The sequence below is a fragment of the Akebia trifoliata genome, chromosome 12, assembly GCF_017979445.1.
Source record: "Akebia trifoliata isolate Shusen 1 chromosome 12, ASM1797944v1, whole genome shotgun sequence".
Lineage (NCBI taxonomy): Eukaryota > Viridiplantae > Streptophyta > Magnoliopsida > Ranunculales > Lardizabalaceae > Akebia > Akebia trifoliata.
Window position 1 is genome coordinate 30435143 of NC_141386.1, and position 25358 is coordinate 30460500.

Genomic DNA, 25358 nt, shown 5'->3' on the forward strand with positions numbered 1-25358 from the left:
TTATGTAATTATTCTAAGTAAATTAAAGGAAAAAAGACTCAATTGCCCTCATCTTCAACCTCTATTCAAAATTCAGATTTTTCTTCTCAAAACCATTAACCGGCTTTTCCCCAAAATAATCTACAATAAATGGAAAAATCATCAATTTTTTTTTTTTTTTTGCAAAGAAGCTACTCATTGCTAATTTTGTCAGCACAACCCATTCTCAATAATATTTTCTCCAAAATATTATAAAAATTTGACGAATTTTGCAACTAAGCTTCCCGTCTTTCATTCTTCTTCTTATTATTTTTGTCATTTTTTAAGAATATTACGACGGGGAGATCCAGGAGACCCAGACAAAGGAGAGTTTGGTCGGGTTGCGGGTGAGTATATACTACCACCCCTCAACATGAGTCCTCATCCTTATTATTTTGATAATAAATTTATGAGAGATGCTATTGGCACTCCAATGTTACTTATTACTCTCCAATTAAAAATAAAGAAAAAATTTAATGAATGATTGAAAATAAGGAAAAGTCAGAGTGCCAATGGAATCTCTCTCTTTTTTGTTTTTGTGCTACAGAGTTCTATATTTTGGCTATAGGATTTTATTAGAGACTAATCATAACATTTGCCATAGTTCTATATTATAATGTTGAGATTATAATCTGACTCAAACCGTAACATTTTAAAAAGTGTGTTTTAATCATTAATTGGTGTGTGATAAATATAATTTAAGAAGTTGAATTGTAATAAGTAGAAGTTAGGGTGCCAATAGCAGCTTTCTAATTCACGAAAACAGCTACTTGCAGATCACATGTAGCCCATCGAATCTCACCTATTTTTAGTTATGAGTCGTGCTGCAGTGACCTTAAGATTGTACCTCATATGGCACATCCTGACTTTGAAAGTGTGTAGGAAGCATAGATGCTTCTTGACTCGTACATCAATGAAAAGCACATATGGTTCCAACTCATTTTCATATGAGGTACGATCTTAGCATTATTTTTTAGTTATTTTTGTTAGATGCGAAGGTAACCTGTAGTGTTGATCTACAACCACTTACTCCAAAGTCCAATCGACACACACAGAGCAGACTTCCTTGCTCAGTGCAACTTTTTTTTTTCCTGTCATGTTAATTTGACTTTGTAAATTACATATAATCATTCACTTTTCGTTTCAACTTTTGAATAAAATTCATTAGAGTTTGTATTAATGACTTTAGAGGATATTAATAAGATATTAAGGATAAAGTTTCAGGAGAGGAATTCCATCATAATGACAAGAATTTGACTTTTGACAATGTTGAATCAAGATCCCATCAAAGGAATCAACTTTTTTCTTTTTTTTGTTTTCCTTCTAATTATTGAAATCACGGGATAATAATCTAAGATCACATCAAACATATAGTGTATGCACAATTACACAATTAGATACATGCTGGCAAGCCAGCATCAAAGGATGATGATACCCATAAGGTTTGACAAATCCCCACACATAGCAAAATATAGTCAGCCACCAGCTATGACCGACAACCGACCACTCTACAATAAAATCTTCTCTCTCTCTTTCGATGGATCATATCTCCCCAAAAAACACTTTCTATCAGACGATCCTTAGCCAATCTAACTAATTGCTCGTATCGTGCTGTTCTGAATGTAAAAAACAAAGTCTACCAGTAGACGAGAGAGTAGAGTCCCGAGCTTCATTATTTCAACAAGCAGGATCTGCAATTAGATTTTCATCAATAAATAATTTTGTAAGAGGTCAAAAATCTAAGTATATAATTTATACAAAAATACATAGATTCAGGAAATAGACTAGCAACAACTACCATACACGGTTAACGAACCATGCTAAATAGAATACTTGGCACTCAAAGAGAGAATATTAATAATATGAGCAAACCTTAATCTCCCAGTAATCTTCGAAGCATTTATTACCCTGTACATTATCTGCATAGCAATGTAGAAGACTTCATCAGTACAACATTCCAAAGAGCAAAGGATAGATAATCTGAGAAAATTAATATTTATAAACAATATCAGTAAATCTGAGTTTGATACCAGCCATACCAAGAGTTTACTGATATTACTTTTGTAAGACCTTAAACGCATACTGGAATAAAAAATATGCCCATCAAACGTGGTTTTTAAAAAAAGTTTGGCTATCTTGTTGTCCATTGAACGCAATCCTATATATATGTGGGTCGCATTGGGGGGGGGAGGGGGCATCTACAGTTGACAACTATATTTACATCTCTCAAATGCCATCCATTATATATATATATAAACAATGTAAAACAGTAAAAGTGGCAGCAAGATTTATGCACCTGTGTTACAAGGCAGACCCTTCACATGAATTACCAACCAAGTCATCCTTGAATTCACCGAATATCTGCGGGCATCCATCCCATTTTCTCTGTTCTCTTGCTTCCCAGTACCCACCTACATAGCGGAAGGACCCATTCTCACTGTCCTGCTCAAACCATCTCGGCTTCCATCCATTTTCTTGTAATTTTCTTGACTGAACAAAGATAAAAGCCACAGGTGAACATCTTGTGACAATAATCTAAATAATCACATATAACAACTATATGACAGAGATACAGATGTTGAGAAATATAGTAAGTTGCTCATCCCCTTTTTTTTGGCATTTGATCACCATTTCAGAGGTTACACCACTAGCTTTAGGTTTTTGTAAGGGTACAATATCACATGTGTTTCAGACAATCAGTTTTGAAATCTATCTTCTCCATATAATTTTAGCAATACTGATGACAACTTTATTTCCTATCTCATATAGCAAGAAAATTAAAGACCTAATTAATGGGTCAGGATCCATAGACTCATAAAGAAACACAAAATCCTAACTGCATGTAAACAAGAAATTCAATGGTCATGACAAAATACATACTCCGAGGATACATCTTGCATCTCTAAGATGAACCCCCGGCAATTGGATTTCAAGTTTGAATGGCCAGGGTTTTGTGTTTCTTTATACTCCTTTTTCACGAATCTACATATCATAACCCCTAGTTAATTAGCTAAGACATAATTCTAAATGAGACCCAATTACATTGTACATTCCTGCAGGCTGAATTTCCTTCTTTCTACAGGTTGGTGGTTTAATTAAAACAAAATAACACGAAAGCAAGAGAAGCACTCTTTACAGGAAATTCATAAATTATAGTCCAAAATATAACCCCCTATACATACACCATAATTAGTGATTTTTTCCTTTCCTTGGTAAACAGAAACCTCATGGTGTGAATTGACACCCCATGGAGGCCCATCTTAATCTGTCTATCATTATTTTCAACAATTATTTTCAGAATATTCACATGTAGATGAAACCAGAAAATGATGCACATAACAAGATAATACACAAAATAGTGCTATAACATACCATCCTTTGCCTTCTTTCTAACCGCAGCTTCTCAGCATTTGCCTTCTCGTATTCCCCATTCTCTAGATGCCGCTGATCTGGTCGAAGTCTTGAATCCGTGGGTGGGAGCATCTCCTTAATCCGTGATCAAAAACTCGGGATCAGATAGAGCTAGAACAAACAATTAGAGATGGATAAGAGAAAAAACAAAGGGAAATATGGAAAAAATGATTCAATACATCATCTCTACCTGCAATCCTGATGTTAGCTCGTTTAGGGTAATTGCAAACGATGTTAAGTTATACCGAGTAAGATTAGGAGGAGGCCCATTCCTTTTCCACAGCAATTTGGCATTCGATAATGGATTATAACCCTTGGTCTTGGTGGTACCATCTCCATCTATGTAATACATGCTGTCATCCCACTTCCCAAGTAAAGTGGCTACTTTATTTCCCATCACATCTTCGACGGACCCTTGAACCTACATAGCAAAACCAACTTCAAGTAGGTATGTTTAATTGGCTTTCAGCCCTTATGCTAGTAAATACTTGTGAGAGTGGATACTATAAGTGGTGTTTGATAATGTGGTACAACATGAAACCTCATGTTACCTCACCTATCCATGTGACAGAAGAATGTGTGTGGAGGTACCAATCATTCCATTGGCATGAACAGGAGGCAAGTGAACCTTTATTTCAAATTGTTGGAGTCATTTGCCAGCTAATTTAGGGTTGATGGACAACCCATCTAGCAAGCATAGATAGATCACCCAATGGAATGGTTCTGAGCACCATGCATGTACATGACAAAGTTGATGTGTGTGAGTGTGAGAGGAAGCATAAAGTTTTATTCAGCCATACAATTTCATAAACTGCATCTTGGATATTAGACCTAATACCTAATTACCTGGCGAGGGTTACGGTCAAGGATGGACTGCTCTTTGAACTTAAGTTTGCACGAATATTGACGGTTTCCCCTTATGTCCATTGTCCCGTGGTGATCACAGTATATCTTACCAAGAATAAGATTATATATAGTTGTTGTAACCTGAGGTTAAGATGATGAACATGCTCAGAATACTTGAATTATATAGATGAATGTAAAACACTTGACCAGTCAAAGACCTGTATATGCAGATGCAGGATGCACCATGCTTACCTTGCTCCACTTGAAGATCTCTCCATCATCGAATTCTACAGTCAGAACCCCAACAGGGTCAAGTTGAATGGATCGTCCCCAAAATTTGGTCCGTAGATTGCTGTCACCCGAGAATTTCCACCCTCTACCTTCACAATGACAGGCAATGAGTGTGGGGTGGTGACTCACCTATTTTTGGGTACAAAGGAGAAAAGTTAGGAAATAAAATAATTTAAAAGTCAACATAAATAATCTCGTACTCAATAGATAATCCAAGAGATACCTAGTACTGAATGATGTAGGAAAGAAACAAATATAAAATGTTATGAAATCAGATTTGAAAAGAGTAATTCTTGATATTATACTGACCATGAGTTGCATGAATTGAAAAAAAAGAAAAACAATATCAATAAATACTATGCTTGTTAATATTTTACAATATGTAAAAGCTAAAATTTGAGTTGCCAAACCCCAAGTACAATGTAAATGGTTGACAAGGAATATTGTTGCAAAGCCAAATAGTTAATAACAGAACGATGAGTCAATGACAATGATGACAAAGAATGTCCCACACAAGACACCAAAATTAACCAAAATATCAGCAATCTCCTGACCTTCTCAGAGAAGAAGCGAACCCCTTTATCAGGGTAGTCAGCTTCATAAGTTTCCCCTAACAAAGGATTGAAGGGTTTACAGTGCCGTCCTTCAGAGGATGCATATCCAGAGACCGCAAAGGCAGCTACATTAAGAATTCTTAGGAGATTGTTCCCCTAAAAACACAATATGAGCACAAGGTGAACAAAATAGTGTGAGATGTCAGTATAACCATGCAGAAACATTCTTTGAAATATCAGAGAAAGAAGCACTACAGTATCCATGATAACAAAATTATTTACAATAATAATAAAAACAAACCACTTGTTAAATCTTTTAATTGTGCATAAAAAGTCCCGTAGATGAAAACATAAATTCTGGTCAGCAAGTAAGCTCATCAAATGGTGACCAAACAATTAAGTTAACCAAACCAAAAAATGATGGATATCAATCCATTCACATTCAATGCAATCTCGAGACTTAAAGAACCAAAATTGAATGAAAATTGAATAAGGATTACTTATCCACAATGAAATTCATGCCAATCAGATTATCAGATGCGTTTTCAGAAAGTTGATTTCACATATAAGTACAAACTATGGCAATGATTCAAGTAGTTTGAAGTACAGTAATTGATGAAGGTCCACTCTTATGGTCACATTTGTAAATGTAGCAACCCTGTCAGGCAAGTGAAATCATTTATTTTCAAAAAAAGAAACATTTAAAAAATTAGTATTTCAAATTATTAAATGCTTGGGAGAAAAAGAGTATTGAGGTGCCACAAATCCAAGAAACATTAAGAAAATTAGTATATCAATTGCTTAGATGATTAGGAAAAGTATGAGGTACAACAAATCCAATCCGATAATTTCAGAAATAATTACGATTTTGAGTAAGGAACACATTGAAACAAAAGGCATCAAAAAATTTTACATTGTACAATCAAAGCTCCCACAGAAGACCCTAAGAATTAATGAATAGCATCAACAGAATGTTACATCACATGTTATTTCCTCATTGTGATATTGAAGCATATAATGTTTCCTAACCACGGAATAGAAAACTTTTGAATATAGAAGTGAGGAATGATGAAACATCCAGTAAATGCAACTCACCCTTTTTCCACATTCATATGCTCGGTCCAAAAGATATGAGTACTCCAAATCCTCAAAGCACTTCTGAAGGGATGATATTGGTTCATTAAAGTAAACTGGGAGACACACTCGGGTAAGATCCTTTCCAACATTGTCTTTAATCATTGACCAAAGGCTCACACCTTTCTCTTTCTCAATAGGATCAGGAAGTTTCGTGCGCCTCTCAATGCGTGGATAACTAAAATGAACAAATTCAGTTTCAATGAGCATCTTGTCCATAGTATCAAAGCAGTTTCCAGGTTCCACACACTTATGCATATGGTCTGCTGCACCACTTGCTATAGAACCAAAATTAACAGGGAAATCACTAAAATGTTCTTTTGTATCATAGAACGAAGTTTCATCTTCATCTGACACTTCCTCAAGCTCTTGCTTTTCAATGTCATCAGATGATTCAGTCAAGCTCCACTCTGCACACCCAAAAATGATGTCAGCGAAAAATTATATGCTAAATGAATAAGAAAATATTCTTGTGCCACTACTTAGAAAGAGCCAAAAGCTGCTCAGCCAACACCAGCATTAAGGAATAGGAATGGAACCAAATTAACCACTTAATTACCTATTAAAGACTAAGTTGAGAAAATCCTAGAAGCTAACAAGAAATTTTTTGACCTAGGGAGTAAGGAACGACAATTTACAAAAGCATTATTAAAGTTGGAACTGCAGAGAAATCAAAGAAAATAAGGACATTGTCTTTGGGTTGCTTAAACCTCAGCACACCTGCTTTTTTTTTTATACTAGTGTTTCAAGTATTAAGGAGCAACTCAAAAGCATAAGCTAGATTTCAGGACTAATAACAAGAGAATTCATTTGACCATCTACTCAGGAAAAAACCTTCCAAAATAAAAATACTCAAGTAGTGAAAAACTAAGTGAAAGAAGAATAATCAAAAAAGAAATAACAAATAAAAACTAGAGGTAAGAACACAGTTCTAGAAATTCACAAGGCGCCAGTAATCCAATCACAACATAGAACAAATTAAAAAAACTTTTCAAGTTTCATTGTAGAACTTAATAGAAAATCACTTAGAAAAAAAAATTCAAAAAAAAAAAAAAAAACTTAAAGAAAATTAACATATAACTTCAGAGTTCAGATTGAACACAAACATAGTTCAACTTGCATTCATACGTATAATATAATTGATGGAATCTCCAGTTCCAAATTTACTAAACCAAAACATGCATTCATAAAGATTATAATATTAGCAACCTCATGTTGAAAGTGTAAACTGCTTTTGCCTTGGTAATGTGAAAATACATGTGGGTATAAGTTATCTCTAAAGTTTGGGCCAGGCTTATTGTCTGCCTTAGTTCAGGTAAACAAAAAAGTATGCAGAAAAAAATATAATTCAAATTTTTTTTAAATCATAGAATTTTAGGTATGTGAATCAAAGTTCAATGGAAATGAAGACACAGGAACAAGGATAAACAATTTATCAATACCACCATATTTTCCATGTCCAGAGCCAGTAAAGCCATGCTTTGTCAACTGGAATTGGCCGTCATGTATTCCAGAGGCTTCAACTTCAACATTAGCTGCCTGCACATGCAATGGTGAAATTGTTCAATATTCAAAGCAAACATATGTAAGTGTCCCAAAAGTTTAACACAAAATAAAAATAAACATCACAATAAAAAAAGTAAAACAATATAGTCAAACTAGAAAAATGCAATAACCGCATCATTAACCTTCAAAAAACACTAGTATACCTAATTAAAATACTATATTTAGAAAATACCACTACAAATTCATTGGATATTTTAAGATTCATTTTTTGGGGGGGCGAGATTAGCAAGCAAGTTAGTGGTTAGTAATTGGGGATGAAGGGCAGGTTTTGAACCCAGGTCATGGTATCAACACTCAAATACTTTAACCAACTTAGCAAAGCTGGCACTCACAGAATCTAAATGTATACTGCAGTTAATCCATAAAAGACATATATAGAATAATATTGGAAGCCAAGAAATACCTCAGCTTATGGTGCAATACCGAAAAGCGTCATCTTCTATTATGAAAATGAGTGGCTTGAGTATGGGAACAAAATCATTTGAAATTATGAGCTCATCAAGACTGCTAGTATTATATGTGATTCTGCCTAATAGAGATTAACTACATTTTATGGTCAAGGTGATGTCAATACTGCTGTGTATTAGATGTCTTGTATTCTGTTGGTGCATTTTAGCAACTCCCAGTTTTATAAATAGAGATCTCTAGGGGTGTAAAACTTTGAGAGAAAATAGTGATAGTTCTCGTTCTAATCCGTGGACGTAGGCACACTGCCAAATCCCGTAAATCCTTGCGTTTGTGCAATTTTTTTCGTCTTTGCTGTTTCAATTTTTCACAAACACAGCACCTTGTAATTCATAATTTAATGTGTTTCACAGCATGTATGCTACTACATAGGCAAACATATTTTTCTTAAAGAAAACTAGTTTGCAGTTCTTTTCTTAATCTATTTCATTATCCAATGTTTGTTAATAGGTTAGTGTGGAAAAAACCCAGTGCTCATTATTTACTCATTACCGTATGTTTCAAGATAACAAAAGAACGTGGTGGTACATCAAATATATGTGCAGTCTATAATAGTTATCTAATCCACATTCAGGTTCAATCCACCCTGGTTTGTTTCGATTTCTACGGAAATTGCGAGTAAATTTCCTAAGTGATCAATCCACATGACCCTTACAAAATTCATGGGTCCTCCAGCAAACCAGAGAACTATGTTTTGCACTGTTAAGATCTTCATTGAAAACTAATATGAAAAACCAGAAGCCTGGTTTTGCACTGTTAAGATCTTTCGTAGAAAACTAATATAAAAAACCAGAAGCCTGGTTTTGCACTATTTATATAGATGACATGCAGACCAGGCCGAGTTGACCTAACCAACTAAATATTCTGCAGAAGATAGATAACAGCACAAGTGCTCAAGTTTATTAAGATATGCCTATTTCTTGGACCTTCTCATTTTCATAGAGCAGATATGTGACAGTAAAAGAAAAGCTTCACCTGTCAGGGTTGCAATGACACCTTATCTCGTTATACAATTATAGACCAATCATCTAAAATATGCAATATGATATCTCATTCTACTGAGTTTCGGCATCCAATGTTTTTGCATGTTTGCGTCATCCCCCTACGTTGGATTGTTGCCACTTGCCAGTCTACAACAAGTCCTTTAATTCCCTATTTCCATGTTTCAAAGGTAAAAACTCTTACCATGTCCACAAATTTAGGTTTGTATTTGGAGACACTATTCTGTGCAATTAAAAAAGTACAGAATTCAAGGCAGATAAATTTTCAGGACCTTAGGAAACAGGAAAGCAATACTTAACAAAGTATATTAATGGAGGATTGTTCATTTACAGTCTGATATAATCTACATGGATAAAAATGTGTCTTTATCTTATGGTGCAAGAACATAATTTAGATTCTCTTACTCTAATAATAAGATAAGTCTGTAATATAATTTTTTCTTAAAAAATCTTCTGTACAGCACTTGACAATGAGCACTGTGATGTGGAACAAAAAGAACAGATGTTCCTTTCAGAGAAACATAATTATTTCAATGGTTTTTCTCTCGAAAGGTATGTGAGGAAAAAAATAATTTAATTTAGCCAGATGAAACTTTTAACTAAATTATGATCAACAGACTTATAAGAAATATCCACTCTCAGATATATTAATAAAGACCATGCTAATAAGAAAGTGGTTTCATTTTAATTAACATAGTGGAGCTATGCAATAATTTAATCTCACTTCAGAACTCCTACATTTTATCAGGCAGAAAATACCTCCAACTGCCTTAATGTGTCGAGCAAATTGGATCGCTCTTCACAAAGAACTTTCAGTTGTCCTTGTGCCACAGAAAATTCTGTCAGCATGATCTGCTCACAGTCCTTGATAAGTGCTTCACTGACTCCCTCTTCAAGCAAGCGTCTCCGGAGATGTTCAGTTGATATAGACATATCATATGGGGCAAGGGAAAGCTTATCATCATTTAACGGTCTAAGGGAAAATAGGCCTCGTGTAGTGATTAAAGCATTTATCCAAGCCACCCGATCTTTCTTTGAATCTGTTCTCAAATGAAGCGTCTTTGTAGCAGTAAATATGTAAAATCGTCTGTCGTCGGATTTGCTCTCACGAAATGAAGATATCTGAGAGTGGGGTGAACAGACCTATTTAACTTTCCAAACCCATTAAAGGCTAAGAAATCAATGAAAATTAATAATATCACAACAAATTCTTAAAAAAAAGTTCAAATTGTTTTAACCCATGTATAAAATCCAGAAGCATTCTGTTCCATTATTTCAGTGTCTAAACTGAATTATGCCTCGGAAATAATTTGAAATGCTCCAAAGCAAACAAAGTACCTTGAAACATTGTATTTAATGTATAGATAGTGTTGGTCTTTTTTATTTGATTAAATGAATCTTAGATATTATAAATTTTGTTTAATGCTTACTTTTTTTAATATGTACCTGTAAGTTTCATAAAACGTTTAAATCTCCGTAGAAGATTTCTTTCTGTTTGTACCAATATGTTCCATTGTAATACATTCGAAATCATATAGCAATGTTTCCTTCCCATATGTCAAAAAACTGAATGTGTCAACTGAAACATCAAATCATGATTGCAACCTCATTTGAATGCTTAAAAAAAATGATATCCTGGCATTAAATACAAACTGAGGTTGATAATCACCTTCTGTATTGTTCCAAGATAATTATTAAAATAATGAATTATGCACGGTCAAGATCTATAGATGCCTACAAAATGATTAAAAAAATAAAAAAAATTAAAGGGGCAGTATAATTGCACAAATTAAGCACCAACATTCAACCCCCAAAAAAAAAACTCTAAAATGACAATTACAGTTTATCCTAAATATTAGGGTTAGCAACATTAACACCTTTCCCCAATTGTATGTACAAGTGAAATAAATTAATAAATATCAAAATTAGTAAAACAACTAGCCAAGATAATCTCCTGATAAAACGTATATAAATTAAGATTCATAAATTAAAGTAAGAATGGCCCCAAAAACTGGATATAGAACAACCCTTATTAGGTTGAGCTCCTTCCACCACAAATACGATAGAAAAACCCAGAACTTCAACAAAATAATGAAACATATACATCCCGCAAAACTATAAAACCACAATTGAGGTCCGATAATCAAAGAGAGAGACGAAAAAACTTACAACGTCTCAGGAAAAGTCTTCTTTCCCCATCACCAAACAGTTGTAGTGGAGGTGAAACGAAAACAGAAACAACTAAGGGAGGACTAAAAAATCATTTAAGCTTGTTTCACAGCTAAATATCCCAATAAACGCATCAATAATAATTTATAGGTGAAAACCCATATTCAACCGTTTCAAGTCCCAAGATTTTACTTCAATACGAAAGTTATCGCAACTTAAACCAAATAGACATGATGGGTAAAAAAGTAAAACCCCCGATTTAACCCCCATTCAAATCAAACTATAGAACACAGTAAGATAACAACAACAACAAAAAACTGGAAAACGCTTCAAGTACAAACAACAATGGCGCAACCTGACGAAACAAATCACAGATCGATATCACAGAGATTAGAACTTTACCAATTCGTCGACCTCAAAGTTTCAAATTGAAGGAAAAAAAAAACTCGAACCCTATAGCAGTAAAAACTGAGGTTGACGGGAAGGCCAGAGAGCATGAAAAGCCACGAAGAAACGGAACTGTGATGTGACCTACAGCTTAAAAAAAGCTTAAAACCCTAGGTCCTACTTTGTAGCTAATTGGGGCCTAGAGCCCACCTGTAGATGTGACCCACTTACTGATCAACAAGCAGTCAAACTGTAAAAAATGATTAAAAAAAGTAAAAAATTTAGAACATTAACCATGAGATGAAAAAAAGACTAAAAGAGAGAGAATAAACAGGAAAATGTTTGGGGGATCGTACCCTCAAAAGCACAGCTTTTGATTTGCAGATTACAGAGGAATGGCGAAAGAACGACGCGAGGATCTATGGTTTATAGACTTTTGCTCAGTTTATCTGAGCTTTTGTGGCAGAGAGAGAAAAGCAAACACACAGGAGCGAACGCGATCATAATTCATAAATAAACGACGGAATTGGTAAGATTTTGAGTAAATTTTTGAATTCGAATTTTGCCTATAATGGAAATTGTTCTCGTTTAGCGCCAAAGAAACAACGAAAGCAGAGATTTTTTTCAATCCTTAAGTTAGATCTATTATCTGCAAACGTATCTTAATCTCTCTAAATTTCTCGATCTTTCTTAGTTCTCGTAATCGTACCTGGAGATGAACGAAACCAAGTGTTTTCTGTTGCTTTCGTCTCCCTCCACTGTCGAGACGCGAGAGCCGATCTGACGAAACGCTTCCAATCACTTGAACCTCATCGCTCTTCGTTAACAGTTTGAGATTCTCTGATCTTCGAATCTTCGAGTAAGATATAATCCCGTTTCTCAACAGAAACCACCGAGATCTCCATCCTTTCCCGTAATTCGTCCATTTGTACAGAACTCCAGCGACATTGACGTCAGATCCAGTCTCTTTTCCGGCATTGCCGTCAGATCCACGGGAAATCGCAGTAGGAAATCCGTTTCTCGTCGATGAAATTTCCGGTGATTGATCTTCAATCCCTGGACTCTCGAGAGAGATGCAACACAATGGATGCATTTCCTTTACTCGCATTCCGATCCACTGTTTGAATTAGAGAACCGGATCGGATTCGATCTATCAAATCTCCATTAAAGCTCTCTCTGCAACAAAGAAACAAAATTAAAACTGAATAAAATAGAAAAAGATTCAGATATTCAACGATTTTACAGTAAAAAAAACAACGAAACTTCAAGGAAGAAACCTGAGATTGAGAGAACTTCAGAGAGAGAAGATGAAGATGATATTCGGATGAAATTGTGGAAAGAATAATGGGTTTTTATTAATTTATATACAAGTATAGGGTGGTCGCTGAAGGATTAAATTATCAACAAAATGAAGATTTCAACCCTCCATGGCCATTAAAGGATTTAAGAGTGGGAGAGAGAGACAAGTCTAGTCTGTTAGAGCACGATACATTGGTGTAAATATCACGATATTTTCTGAAATTATCGAGAGAAGAGATATTCTCGTTAGGGCTTTAAAGACTCTTACAACGACTGCGGAGAGACTTAATTGAAAGATTTTAATAGCATTTACTGCGTAATCATGTTTTTTTAGTTGGGCGGGAAATATTGTATCTCGAGTTCTTGTTTTCATATCTTGTCATTAGAGTTTCTACTTTCTACAAGTTTCGAAATAACGAAACTACCCTTGACGAATGATGATGATTTGTCAGTTTGGCGTAAGATAGCAGAAGTGGAGAGGAGATGGAAAAAAAACTTTGAAGCGAGCAGCCCGCTTCAAAATTTTGAAGCAACCATTTCCATTGTATTACACGTGGCATTTTAAAAAAGATGTATTTAATTTTAAAAGAAATGTAGTGGCTGAAGGTATTCAAAATGCCACGTGTCTTATAACAAAAAGGGTTTCTTCAAAGGAGATGGTGCAAGGAAGTGTGGCAGTGTAAATATCTCGGTGTTGTGTGGAAAGATGATGGTCGAAAGGAAATACGTTCATTTACTGCCACGTGGAAGAGACAATGGGATCAGAAAATAGCTGTGCCGCACATGTCGCACATATATCGACTACCCACGCTTCGGAGATCCTTTTGTAGTTTAATTATCATTTATTTTAATAATATTTTGTTTTTAATTTTACTTTTGTGGAGGGAATACGTGCTATCTGCATTCTGCGATTCGAGCTCTGACTGTTACGCAAAAGTGATTTTACTTAAATGCCCTTCAGATGTTATAGATTGCCAAGCACGTGTTCTCAGGAATACCAGTAGCATATCAACGATAAATTCTATTGGCACCCCCAACTTTTATTTATTACATCATAATTATTTATTACATCATAATCAACATCTCTGCATCAAAATTCTCTTCATAATGCTATAAAAATAAATCACCAATGGCAACTACTGACAATAAACCATCAAGAGAATAAAATAGAAAAAATTACTTGAAAGAGTTTTGGAGAGAAATTTCTTTCTAGTTAGTATCTGAGTTGTGAACGATTTCTTGATAGTTCATTTAGTAAAAAAAAAAAAAAAAAAATTCTAAATGATCCATCAACCTCATCTTAGGTTTTAATATTTTTTGAAATATCTAAATTATCATTTTTTTCATCTTCTTCAGGTAAGTTTTTCAACCGTGATTACAATCATTTATGACAATTTTTTTATTTTAATCATGAATAACGAATGGAAATGATATACTTTAATTTTGAACATTTATATGTATTTTTTTTTTAATCTATTTTGACAATTTGAAAAAAAAAAAATGAAGAAGGAAGTTGAGATTCAAAAAAAATTACAATGTTGAGGTCACCACTTTTTCTTGTCAAGCTCACCAATTTTATTACTTGCCAAACTCACCAAATTTTATTGTTGAAATTGACAACTTCTAAAAAAAATGTCAAACTTGACAATAAAAATGTCAAACCCAAAAATAAAAAGTGATAAGCTCGATGATGGTAAAATTCTCTCATTTTCATTCTACAAATTTTTTCGACTAAACCACATGGAAAAAAATCAACTAAAAACTCTACATAACGACTTGTATAGATTATTTCTGGTCAAAAGAATCATCCTTGATCGATTCTTATCAAAAAATAAAGTAAAAAAATTAAATATCCTAACTTCTTACGTACATCTTCAAAATGACTTATTCTTCTTCTCAAATTCTTTCCATCGGAATGGAATCTCTGAAACACGATTAGGATGCCAGAAATTCAATTTCTTTAGAAAGAAATGGTAAGTTTGAATAATAAGGGTTGTTTCAATATTTCAATTGTAAAAGATGTGTGGAGTGCAGTTGAATGACTAATAAGAAATAAAAACTTTAATAAATAGACTATTAAGAGAAGTCCTAAAATTTATGGACTAATTTGAAAAAACCACTTTCATCAAAGTCTTTAAGTAATTTTCCCAATAAAATATCCATACCAAAATTTCTTTCACAAAAATGGCATACTCATCATTTTTATCTTTTAATATTAAATTTAGTTGGTGTGTAATAATATTAAGTTTTCAAATATTGTGGAGAATACTAACTTTCTAAAAGTAATTATTATGTTTTCACTTCTATAAGCAACCTAAAGTAGTAGAAAGAATATATCCAATTATAAAATTTTATTTTATATAACCTACCAATATTTTAATTAATAAAATTTAATTACTTTGTAAATACAAAACATAAATATTGGATGAATTATCACTCATGACTCTCTTATTGTTTACCTCTTTGACCAAAAGATGGAATTAAATGAAATTGAAGCTACGATTTTGAATTCCACTCACTAAGGGGTTGGTGAGAAGGCCAAAACTACACCTCAAGAAGCAGAAGTCTTTGTTTTAAATCCCACTTAAGGACTCCCTCAAGGATTTATCCCAGAAATTACATGGTGCATATGAGGGGAGGTGATTACACATGCCACAACGATTAATTGGGTGCTCTAAGAGGCATATATATTGTTTCAACGACTGAGTCAAAGTTATGACGTCTATTTAAGTTTTATGACCCTTTCATCTTGATTTTGATTTCCATCTATCTTGGAACTCAAGATATTATCACATGGCCTATTTTAAATAAATTTGACTTAGGAACTTAGACAACCCAACCTCTATCTATATAGTTAATTTTTAAAAACACATATTAACTAAAGAATGGAATAGGTGTGGTTCAAAATAGCAAGGCCCCAATTATACGTCTAGCTATCATACTCTAAATTTTCACAAACCTATTAATCCAAAAGCAAATATCAATTCTATAGTTTTTGGGGTTCATTTGTTATATCTACTAAACGACATTAAATTCGGCACAAAGATCCATCGAATTTAATAGAATTTGCCTAAATTCGACGGACCTTGACGTCAAATGTACCTTTTTTTCGTGTAGTATTCTTGTATAATTTAAAACTTATAATATGTCAAATAGAGTAAATTTATTTATTTAATTAAATTGCGTCTTGAAAAGGATAATTATAATTCTATTTTATGACTCAACTGCATTTCTACTCATCCCATGATTGCATTTTTGGCTCACAAGTGCTACAGTTATATAAGTTAACTCAAACACAAATCTCTACCTTTTGTCTCGATCGTGACATCTTCTATAATTTTAGAGAAGATGCTCTCCTCCAAATCAAATTGAATTCTAATGCATACCACCATCTAAATCATTATTCATGTCTCTAATTCATTGTTCACATAATTAAAAAATAATAAAATTGCTATTGGCAATCCAACTTTACTTGTTACACTGCAATTTAAATATAAAATAAATAATCAATCATTTAAAATAATTAAAAATTAAATTTTTTTCATTTGTTTTGATATTTATTGATTGAATTTGTTTATAAATTAAAATATTAAATAATAATATTTAAAAATAAGTAAGCGAACAAAAATTATACTTAAAACATATCTTACTAAAAAATTGAAGTCAAAAATGACATTTATGTAAAAAAGTGGGGACACAATTAGTATTTATATATGATAAATGGTGAAATGGAGACCTTCTCTAAATTTTTGCTTTGTCACCAAATATAGGAATGTGAATAGTGAAACAGAAGGTTTGTCAGAAATATAAAAGATCGATTGGAGTTAGGTTTGAAGGTCTCTATCTCTAAATTTAGAGATATAAAGCCCGGTTGGAGTTGCTCTAAGAGGCTAATATCTACCGTGTCAATGATTGAGTAAAAAGTTATGACATCTATTTGAAGTTTTATGACCCTTTCACCTTGATTTTGATTTCCTTCTATCTTGGCACTTGAGATATTATCACTGGCCTATTTTACATAAATTGGATTTACGTGGGAACTTTGGCAACCCAACCTCTATTAATATAATTACTTTTAATAAACACATATTAGCTAGAGAATGGAATGGGTGTGGCTCCAAATAGAAGGGCCCCAAATTATATATATGCACCATTTTTTCACAAGTCTATTGATACAAAGTCAAATATCAATTTTATAATTGTTGGTGGTCCATTTGTTATAACTACTAAACAACATTAAATTCAAAGTCAAGGTCTATTGAGTTTAGTAGACTTTGGCTAAATTCGACAGACCTTGGTGTCAAATGTACCCTTTTTTTTTCACTTAGTGACTCTTATATAATTTAAAACTTATAGTGTGTCAAATTTATTTATTAATTAAATTGTGTCTTAAAAAGGATAATTATAATTCCATTTTATGACTCAACTACTTTTCTACTCATCCCATGTTTGTAACATGATTGTATTTTTGGCTCACAATTGCCATAGTTATATTACCAGTGTTATTATTCTACTAATTTTTTTTTATATAAGTATACGATTTTATAAATACCTACAAGAGAAAAATAATACAAAGGAGGCCGAGAAAACCCCCAAGCTGAAAAGTCAAAAAAAACGTAGAAGAATACATAAAGAGATCCTACTAGTTACAGAGACTATCCCATCTAAAAACAAAATCCTCAAAAGAAATCCCATAGAAATCCTTGCTTAATATAAGTCCAAAAAAATTAGTAACCCAAAAATATCTATGTACACCCTCTGCAAATTTCTCTCATTGCTCTGGAACATCTTGTTGTTTCTTTCTTTTCAAAGATCTCAAGTTATGGTCACTGGAAGAATAGTCAAAATGTGTATTTCTATTAGAGAAGATGTTGTAAGCCTATCCTTTAAGCATGAAAAGGAAATTCTTAGAAAGAACCCAATACATATGAAACAAAAACTAAACGAACAACAAATGCTCCTGAAAAAAGAGCACTGAAGAAGAGTGTGGTCCATCGATTCGTCATCACTCATACAAAGGAGATAAAAATTTAGAGTGATCCACTTACAAGATATCAAATTGTCCAAAGTAAGAATCCTTCCTAAGGAAGCAAGCAAACATAGTCATCAGTTGATGTAATTAATTAATGATAGTTAATATTTAATTTGATTTCTTCTGTAGTAGAAAGATTTTATGAATTCTTTAATTACATGAACATTTTAGTGTCATATAATCTCTAGTACTTTGCTATAGCCATTGTTTCTTCACCAATATGGGATCAGGTTTCTTGGTCATTTATTAGGAATACTAGTTAATGGAATATTTGATCAACATATATAAGTGGATTTCAACATTTTGGGGGCAATTAGATACCAAATTGTCCCAATGAGTTTTGAAAAGCAAGAGAAGCATCCTGAACAAATGGTTCGAATCAATATGAGAAAAATCGAAATGTGATACCAAGATATTTTGAATTATTCCAAAAAAATCTAAAATATTTTCAAGATCTTGACCAAGTCCATAATGTTCCATCGAAATATTCCAAAACCACGAAAAACTTGGAACTGTAGACAGGCCAGCTAATATCTTTAATGGGAAACATTACACAATAGTGTCATATGTACTTATATCTCGCCAAATGGTGGATAAAGCACTATTTGCTAAAGTGGATTTTCTAACTAGTGAACAAATAATAACAAAAGCAAACAGCTTGATTGAATGAAATCAAACCATTAAAAAAGTTAGCTTTTCTTGGCTTGACTCCTTTTGCATACTTGACTGTCCTTTGAGAATACTATTATTGCATGACTAGGATCATCCCAAGATGTTGAATTTAGGTACCAGAAAACTTTTAACAGCTAGGTTAGGACACCACATATTTATGAGAATAGTATTAAAAAGTTGTTGGTGGGTATTGTCAAAGAATCAATAAATGAAAGGTTGAATACTAATCAAAGTACCTTGATCCCCATTTGTCTTTAAGGATTTACAAGTGATCATTAGAATATTTGATAATAAGGTACATTAAAGTATATTTGAACATAGATACAACTTCTTGTTATTTCTTTGTTTATTTTTATCCTAATCGTAAGATGAGATCTCAATCTAGAAGTTATGATAAGTTCTTTTGTCGGAAGTTTATAAATAGAATAACGATGAATGCACACGGTTGATATGTGGATGATGTGGTAAAGGCACAGAATCGTAAATCTTTTTCTTATGTATCCTGAAGAAAAAGATCTATAGTTCTGTGTCTTTACCACGTTAGTGACGTACTAAAAATCACGAGCATTCATCACAAGTCTTATAAATATGGGATGATTTTCATTATCAAATAATTTTCTTACAGGTTTTCTGGGATATAAGAGTTTCAGGACTTGGGTTTAAAAAGAACCATAGACGTTTTTTCACTCGATATCCCGCACAACTCTTTCTTTTATTATTTTCTTTAGATTCTCATAACGAAGAAGATTGGATTTCTTATGGATGTATAGACATCACATCACTACTGAATTGGTTAAATCTTGTATTTTGTTCAATTTTTGCTAATTTTTTTTTACAACTTTGATCATAATCATGTTAAATAAGTATCGTCAAAATTGTAACACTCTCACTATTACATAAATCAACAAAATGGATGGAAAAAAATTACTAAGTTATGAACACATATCTTGTGTGTTTCGAACATTATTTTCGTAGTCGTAGATTGAATAACAAAGGTTTTTATTTATTTATTTTAAATGTCATTGTAGAATTCCGAGTTTATACACCTTGACCCATCCCAAAGCTGGGCTATCTTTTTTGAACTTTAAAGCACCCCTTGATTGACTTAAAAATTAACCCTTGGCTTTCGTAATCTAGGCCTTAATCCATTCAATTAATGATTATCAAGCAATGATGAAAATGAAGTGACACCTTTTCGTAATGAGCACCGATGCCACGATTAGCATGGATGGCTACAGCATTTTCCCATCATTAGTGGGCATCATAGAGGGTCACAAACCTTTCCCATCACCAATGGACAAATAGTTGATTGATTGGTCAACGATTAGAGGATTAAGTAATATTTTTCTAATAATAGGTTGATCTTAGCATTTGGATTACCCCATGTGTTCTCCTATATTATATTATATATAGAAAAAAGTTACTTTATTAAAAACATTTTACTCATATTTACTGGGGTGAATTATTTAATGTAGAGGGATTTTTTTTCTAAACATCCTCTAATCTTTTCTCGAGAATTTGATAGTCCATTTGGTGAACTTTTTCTTCCTTAAAGCCCCTCACCTTCTTTCAAGTGGTGATATGGAATTATTGAGATCGACATTTGTTCCAATCATAGAAATTAATGATTTGAATGATTGATTGATTGAGCATGAATCAATAAGATTGATGATTTGAATGATGGATCTCAATGATTTGACTAATAAGTCTATATTTTTGAAGTCATTTATTTTATAAAGGTCAGAGGGCATTAAGAAGGAAAAATTACTTAAAAGGATTCTTACGAATGAATTTCTTTCTAAATAGTCTATAAGTTTTGCACAATAATTTGATAAGACATTTCGTAAATTTTTTTTTTCTTAATGGTCACTTGTTATTGTTGAGTTCACAATTTTTATAGTAGAACTCACCACTATTTATTGTCAAGTTCACTACTTTTTAAATAAAAAGTGGTGAACTCAACACTGGTAAAACCCACTCATTTACAATTTTTGAGTGTTTTTTTTAATACCAAAATACATGGAAAGATATCAATTAAAAATTTGAGATAATGACTTGTTTAGATGATTTCAACCCAAAAAAATCATTCTTGATCTATTTTCATAAAAAATCTAAGAAAAAAAAAAAAGTAAAAATCACCAAGTTTATATATATCTACAAATTATCTGAAAAACCCTTGAAAATGATTTTTTCTTTTTCAAATTCTCTCTGATGGAATGGAGTCTCTGAAACTTGATTGAGATGTCAAAAATTCAATTTTTGGATGAAAACGATAAATTTGAACGATTAGAACATTCAATCATGAGAAATGTGGGTGATGAGTTCTAGGGATCATTTAGAAAGAAATTTTTTACTAAATATCTTGCCCAACTATTGTTGAAAACTTAGGAACTATTTAGAAAGAAACCCTTTCATGAAAGTCCTTTAAGTAATTTTTCCCATTAAGAAAGAAAGATTTTACTGAAAGTTGTTAAGATACCACGCCAAAACTTGGGGTGCATTTAGAAAGACATTCGTACTAGGGTCTATTAAGTAACTTTTCCCATTTATTATTGGGTTGGGATCCCTTGACTCTTAGGAATGACTCAAGAAAAAAACACATGATCCCACTCCTTTGAACACAAGATCCAATGGTTGAGATTTATGAGTATCTTGATAACACAAATCTCAGAGATACTTATCCCTAAGATAAATCTCAACCATTAGATTTTGCATGTAAAGGATTGAGATCATGCGTTTTTTTCATGAGTCAAGGGATCCTGACCATTTATTTTTATCTATATATCTTTATCATCATCATCAAAGCCTTATCCCAAGGATTTGGACGTGACTAAATGATTCTTGTTCTATCATTCCACTTTGTCCACATATATAAAAAGTATATTCACTTCCACTTTTATGAATAGAGATTTGCTTTTTTGAAATTTATGTGCTAAGATGATGAACGAATTACATGCCGCCGTGTGTATTGAAAAATTACTAAACTAAGGCAGTTAATATGCTCCAAAATTTTCTCCCGAAATTTACTCTCTACCAACCATTCACTTTTGCTCATTTAACACACATGGTGTCATGCCATTGGTTCATCAGCTTAGCTTAGCACATAAATTTCTAGAGTGCAAATATTTGTTCCATTTTTACTATCTCAATCCATGTCTTAGCATTTATAGTAGTCGTTATTATGAATATGTTTCTTATATATCAACAAATTCTGATTCCAACTATGCTGTGGCATTATAAATGTGAAGTACTAAATAAAACAAGAAGAATAATTTTTAAGACTTGCGATCTAGAGCGATGTCCTAGAATAGGATGGTGGCACGTTTTGGTTGGAGGTTAAACACGTTGGACTGCATGCTTTATAGAAAACGACTTGATTAGGAGTCCGATATGTTTTAAACTCCTACAAAAATGTGCCATCGTTCCTATTCTATAGGATGAGGACACTGCTATGGATCTTGATTCAATTTTTAATTGAGTTGTGATCGAGAACAGTGTCTTGTTCCTATAACAACATATGGTGTCTACTTGGCACATTTTGGTTGGATATTAAACACATTGGGCTGCATGCCATAAGGAAAATGGCTTAGGAGATGAATGTGTTTTAAACTCCAAACAAAATGTGCCATGTATAAGAACGGGACAACTTACCTAGTCCAGCTCGACTTCATATCATTTCCTCGTTGTTTGGGTATATGGTTCATTTAGTGAAAGTGCCAGCTTCTCTATTAGACGTGTTTCTATTGCAATTGCAATTGTTCAATGAGTCGTGATTTAGAACGGTGTCTTTGTGGCATGTTTGGATCGGAGAATATACACTTTGGGCTGTGGCTTAGTTAGGAGCCCAAGGTGTTTTAAACTCCAACTGAAGTGTGCCACATATACACCATTCCTATTTTATAGGTCTGAGCTATTTCTTACTTCTATTCATTTTCAATTTCTCTACTTCACTGGAAATTAAGTGCTTTTTAGATTTTATTAAACATTAATTTGAACTCCAAAAGCAAATTTTAACTGCTAGAAAAAAAAAGAAGTCGCCTTAGAAATGTGATCCCAATGACCCAAAAAAAATTTACTTGTACAAATCTTTAGGTTTATGTCCTGAAGTGATGTCGAATCAAACCTGATTCATGAACCCTCTCTCACCCACACATACTGCGGCTGGTCAGTGACTAACCAAAGTGACTCACCACCAACACTGAATCATTGATCAAAGTCCCTTTTTTTGACTTCTACAAGGAATCAAATCAACCCAACACACACATTCCAATAGAAGAAGAAGAAGAAACTTTACTTATAAAGAAAAATTAGATTCTATAAGAAACTAACAAAAGCTGATTTGGTTGGTACCCAATTACCACATAAAAGGGTCTCACTTAACTAAATCGGTGGTCTGATAAACGCTTAGATGACATGATCTAACGGTATGTATATATGCTATTTTCTTCATTTATTTGTTATAGTATACATAATCATTTCTTCTATTTTTATAATTTAAATATCTTATTTGGGTAAGACAACCACAAACAATCACTCCCATATATTATGGTGTCAACCCTTTGTGAGACCATAATGTCTTGGTTCTCTCTAAACCATGTGTTGATACCCTATCTCATGGACCCATCTAAGCTAAATATACTGTCACATGTGACTTTCTATTGTGGTCTTAAAAAGCCAAAACTTCTTCCAAGTCTTGCACAAACGACTCTAAATCCCACTTACAAACATAAACAAATCAAATCCTTTTTAACTCTTCTTTTATTCTTCAAACACACTTTATATTGGTCTTTTCTTCCATCTTTTTGCATGGTTGGATATAGAGTTTTCAAGGCTTTATAAAGAAAGGGTTTGAAGGTGAGAGTGGTGAGGATCACAGGCCCATGTGTTAAAGAGTAAAGAAGGACTATTACACACAAGGAAGTGATGTCACCGACACACCCATATCTCTTTCTTCTTGAGTTTTTAGAGTTTACCTTATTGTAAATAAGCTTTGTTAACACTCAGCTCTCACAACTTTTGAAAAAGTACATGGGGACAACTTCTTTATGGGTGTCTCGGTATCAACTAAATTGATTCATTTTTGCTGGTTTTTGTAGCTTAGAGAGCCTTACAGTATGGGGAGCATCATTTCCAAGGGATATGGCATATTATATATATTATACAAGTTGTTTATTTATTTATTTATGTATGATTATTTGGTGGGCATCAACTGATGTGAGCAACTGATGTGCATCACGTGGGTTTCATTCTAGCAAATGCTAACATGCGCTAGGGATGTCTGTATGTAGCATGGTTGGTGGCATCATTAGTTTTAAAACTCAGTGAGTTGCCTTGGAGCTTGATCGAGTCTATTCAATGGGATCGAGTCTATAAACTCGGAAAGAATGCATTTTCGGTGTGGACCACAAAATCTCGTCTAGTGGGCTTGGAAATTATGTCGTGTTTTATATGTTATTCCTATAATATATAATATTGGCTTATCAAATCTTTTCTTACTCTTCAAATTATGATTTTCTTGAAGAAATTTATTGAACAAACCTAGAGATGAATGAATATATATATATATATATTTTCATGTGATCTCTTCAATTGTTTGGGCCTGTTATGTGAAATATTCCATATCTACAAGAATAAAATTGTTGGGTTAGATCAGGGATGTGTTCATTTAAGGTTCCCATGGATATTGTTAATCAAACGCGCAATCCCGGACTCACAAGTTTTGGGAGAGTTGGTTAGAGGTTGGGAGACAACTATCAGTTAGAAATGTAATTGTGTGGATCGGTTAAAAATCCTGATCTTAAGAGGTCAATAATGTAGCTTTTGCTCCTTCGAAGTCTGTTGTGCTACACACAGTAATTATGATGAATAATATAAAAAGAGAAAACCAAGAAAGAAGTAAAAACACACAGATTTAACGTGGTTCAATAGTGTGCTTACATCCACAAGAACGAAGGGTTGAATTTTCATTATATGTCAAATTAGGATAACATCATATGAATTTATAGTAAACCCTACCTATACAATAGGTATTAGAAAATTTCAATAATACCCCTGTACCGTACCGCGGGAATGTTGTCCCCGCACCCTCAACCTATTAATTGTCCCTAACAATCTAAAAAACAAATGCCATCATTTCGTTCTGTTCCGAGCGGAGTTCTAAATGCAACACTCCTCTCTCTCCACTCCGTCATCTGCCTACTTTCTCTATATACATATTCCACTCAATATGAGCCACACAGTACAACAACATCTCTAATTAATTTTTTTAAAAAACACTTCAACAATCAATTTAGTAAGAATTTTGACAAAATTTTTTACTTCAGAAACAAATGATTAGAGTGTTTACAGGAGGACATCCCCCAATGAATTCAAACGACAATGGGCCACTTGCATTGTTGACCTTCCATTCCAAGATAAGATTTTTACCCACAAAATAATCATTGTCAAAATAAGTGAAACTTTTTCATCTCTCATCCATAAAAGTAGAATTGACCGAATCATATGGGTTTCCTT

The 25358-nt window shown here is 33.2% G+C and overlaps 1 protein-coding gene across 6 annotated transcripts; it reads right to left on the reverse strand.

Annotated features, from left to right (window-relative positions):
* Nucleotides 1-1276: 1276 nt before the first annotated feature.
* Nucleotides 1277-13400, reverse strand: LOC147389437 (oxysterol-binding protein-related protein 2A-like). 6 transcript variants are annotated; one of them, XM_086417522.1, is made up of 13 exons: nucleotides 13120-13384; nucleotides 12552-13018; nucleotides 10046-10408; nucleotides 7700-7793; nucleotides 6216-6664; nucleotides 5121-5276; nucleotides 4528-4695; nucleotides 4276-4416; nucleotides 3620-3850; nucleotides 3391-3504; nucleotides 2315-2508; nucleotides 1891-1937; nucleotides 1277-1709 (listed from the first exon to the last, which is right to left on the reverse strand). In XM_086417522.1, the coding sequence occupies exons 2-11, from the start codon at nucleotides 12948-12950 to the stop codon at nucleotides 2320-2322; spliced, it is 2304 nt and encodes a 767-aa protein (XP_086273648.1). In that variant the 5' UTR covers nucleotides 12951-13018; nucleotides 13120-13384; the 3' UTR covers nucleotides 1277-1709; nucleotides 1891-1937; nucleotides 2315-2319. The 6 variants fall into 6 exon arrangements, with proteins under 6 accessions (XP_086273648.1, XP_086273647.1, XP_086273652.1 ...); XM_086417521.1 differs by having other exon boundaries at nucleotides 7697-7793; nucleotides 13120-13381; XM_086417526.1 differs by lacking the exons at nucleotides 12552-13018; nucleotides 13120-13384 and adding an exon at nucleotides 11858-12000 and having other exon boundaries at nucleotides 7697-7793.
* Between the last annotated feature and the right edge of the window lie 11958 nt (nucleotides 13401-25358).

What these genes read in the sequence shown, in the direction of transcription:
- LOC147389437 (XM_086417521.1), bottom strand. Translation starts at nt 12,950, where the DNA reads ATGCGAGTAAAGGAAATGCATCCATTGTGTTGCATCTCTCTCGAGAGT. An exon ending in TTGACCGTAACCCTCGCCAG is followed by an intron (nt 3,851 to 4,275) that starts GTAATTAGGTAT and finishes TTTGCTATGTAG; the next exon opens with GTTCAAGGGTCCGTCGAAGA. An exon ending in AGCTAACATCAGGATTGCAG is followed by an intron (nt 3,505 to 3,619) that starts GTAGAGATGATG and finishes TCACGGATTAAG; the next exon opens with GAGATGCTCCCACCCACGGA.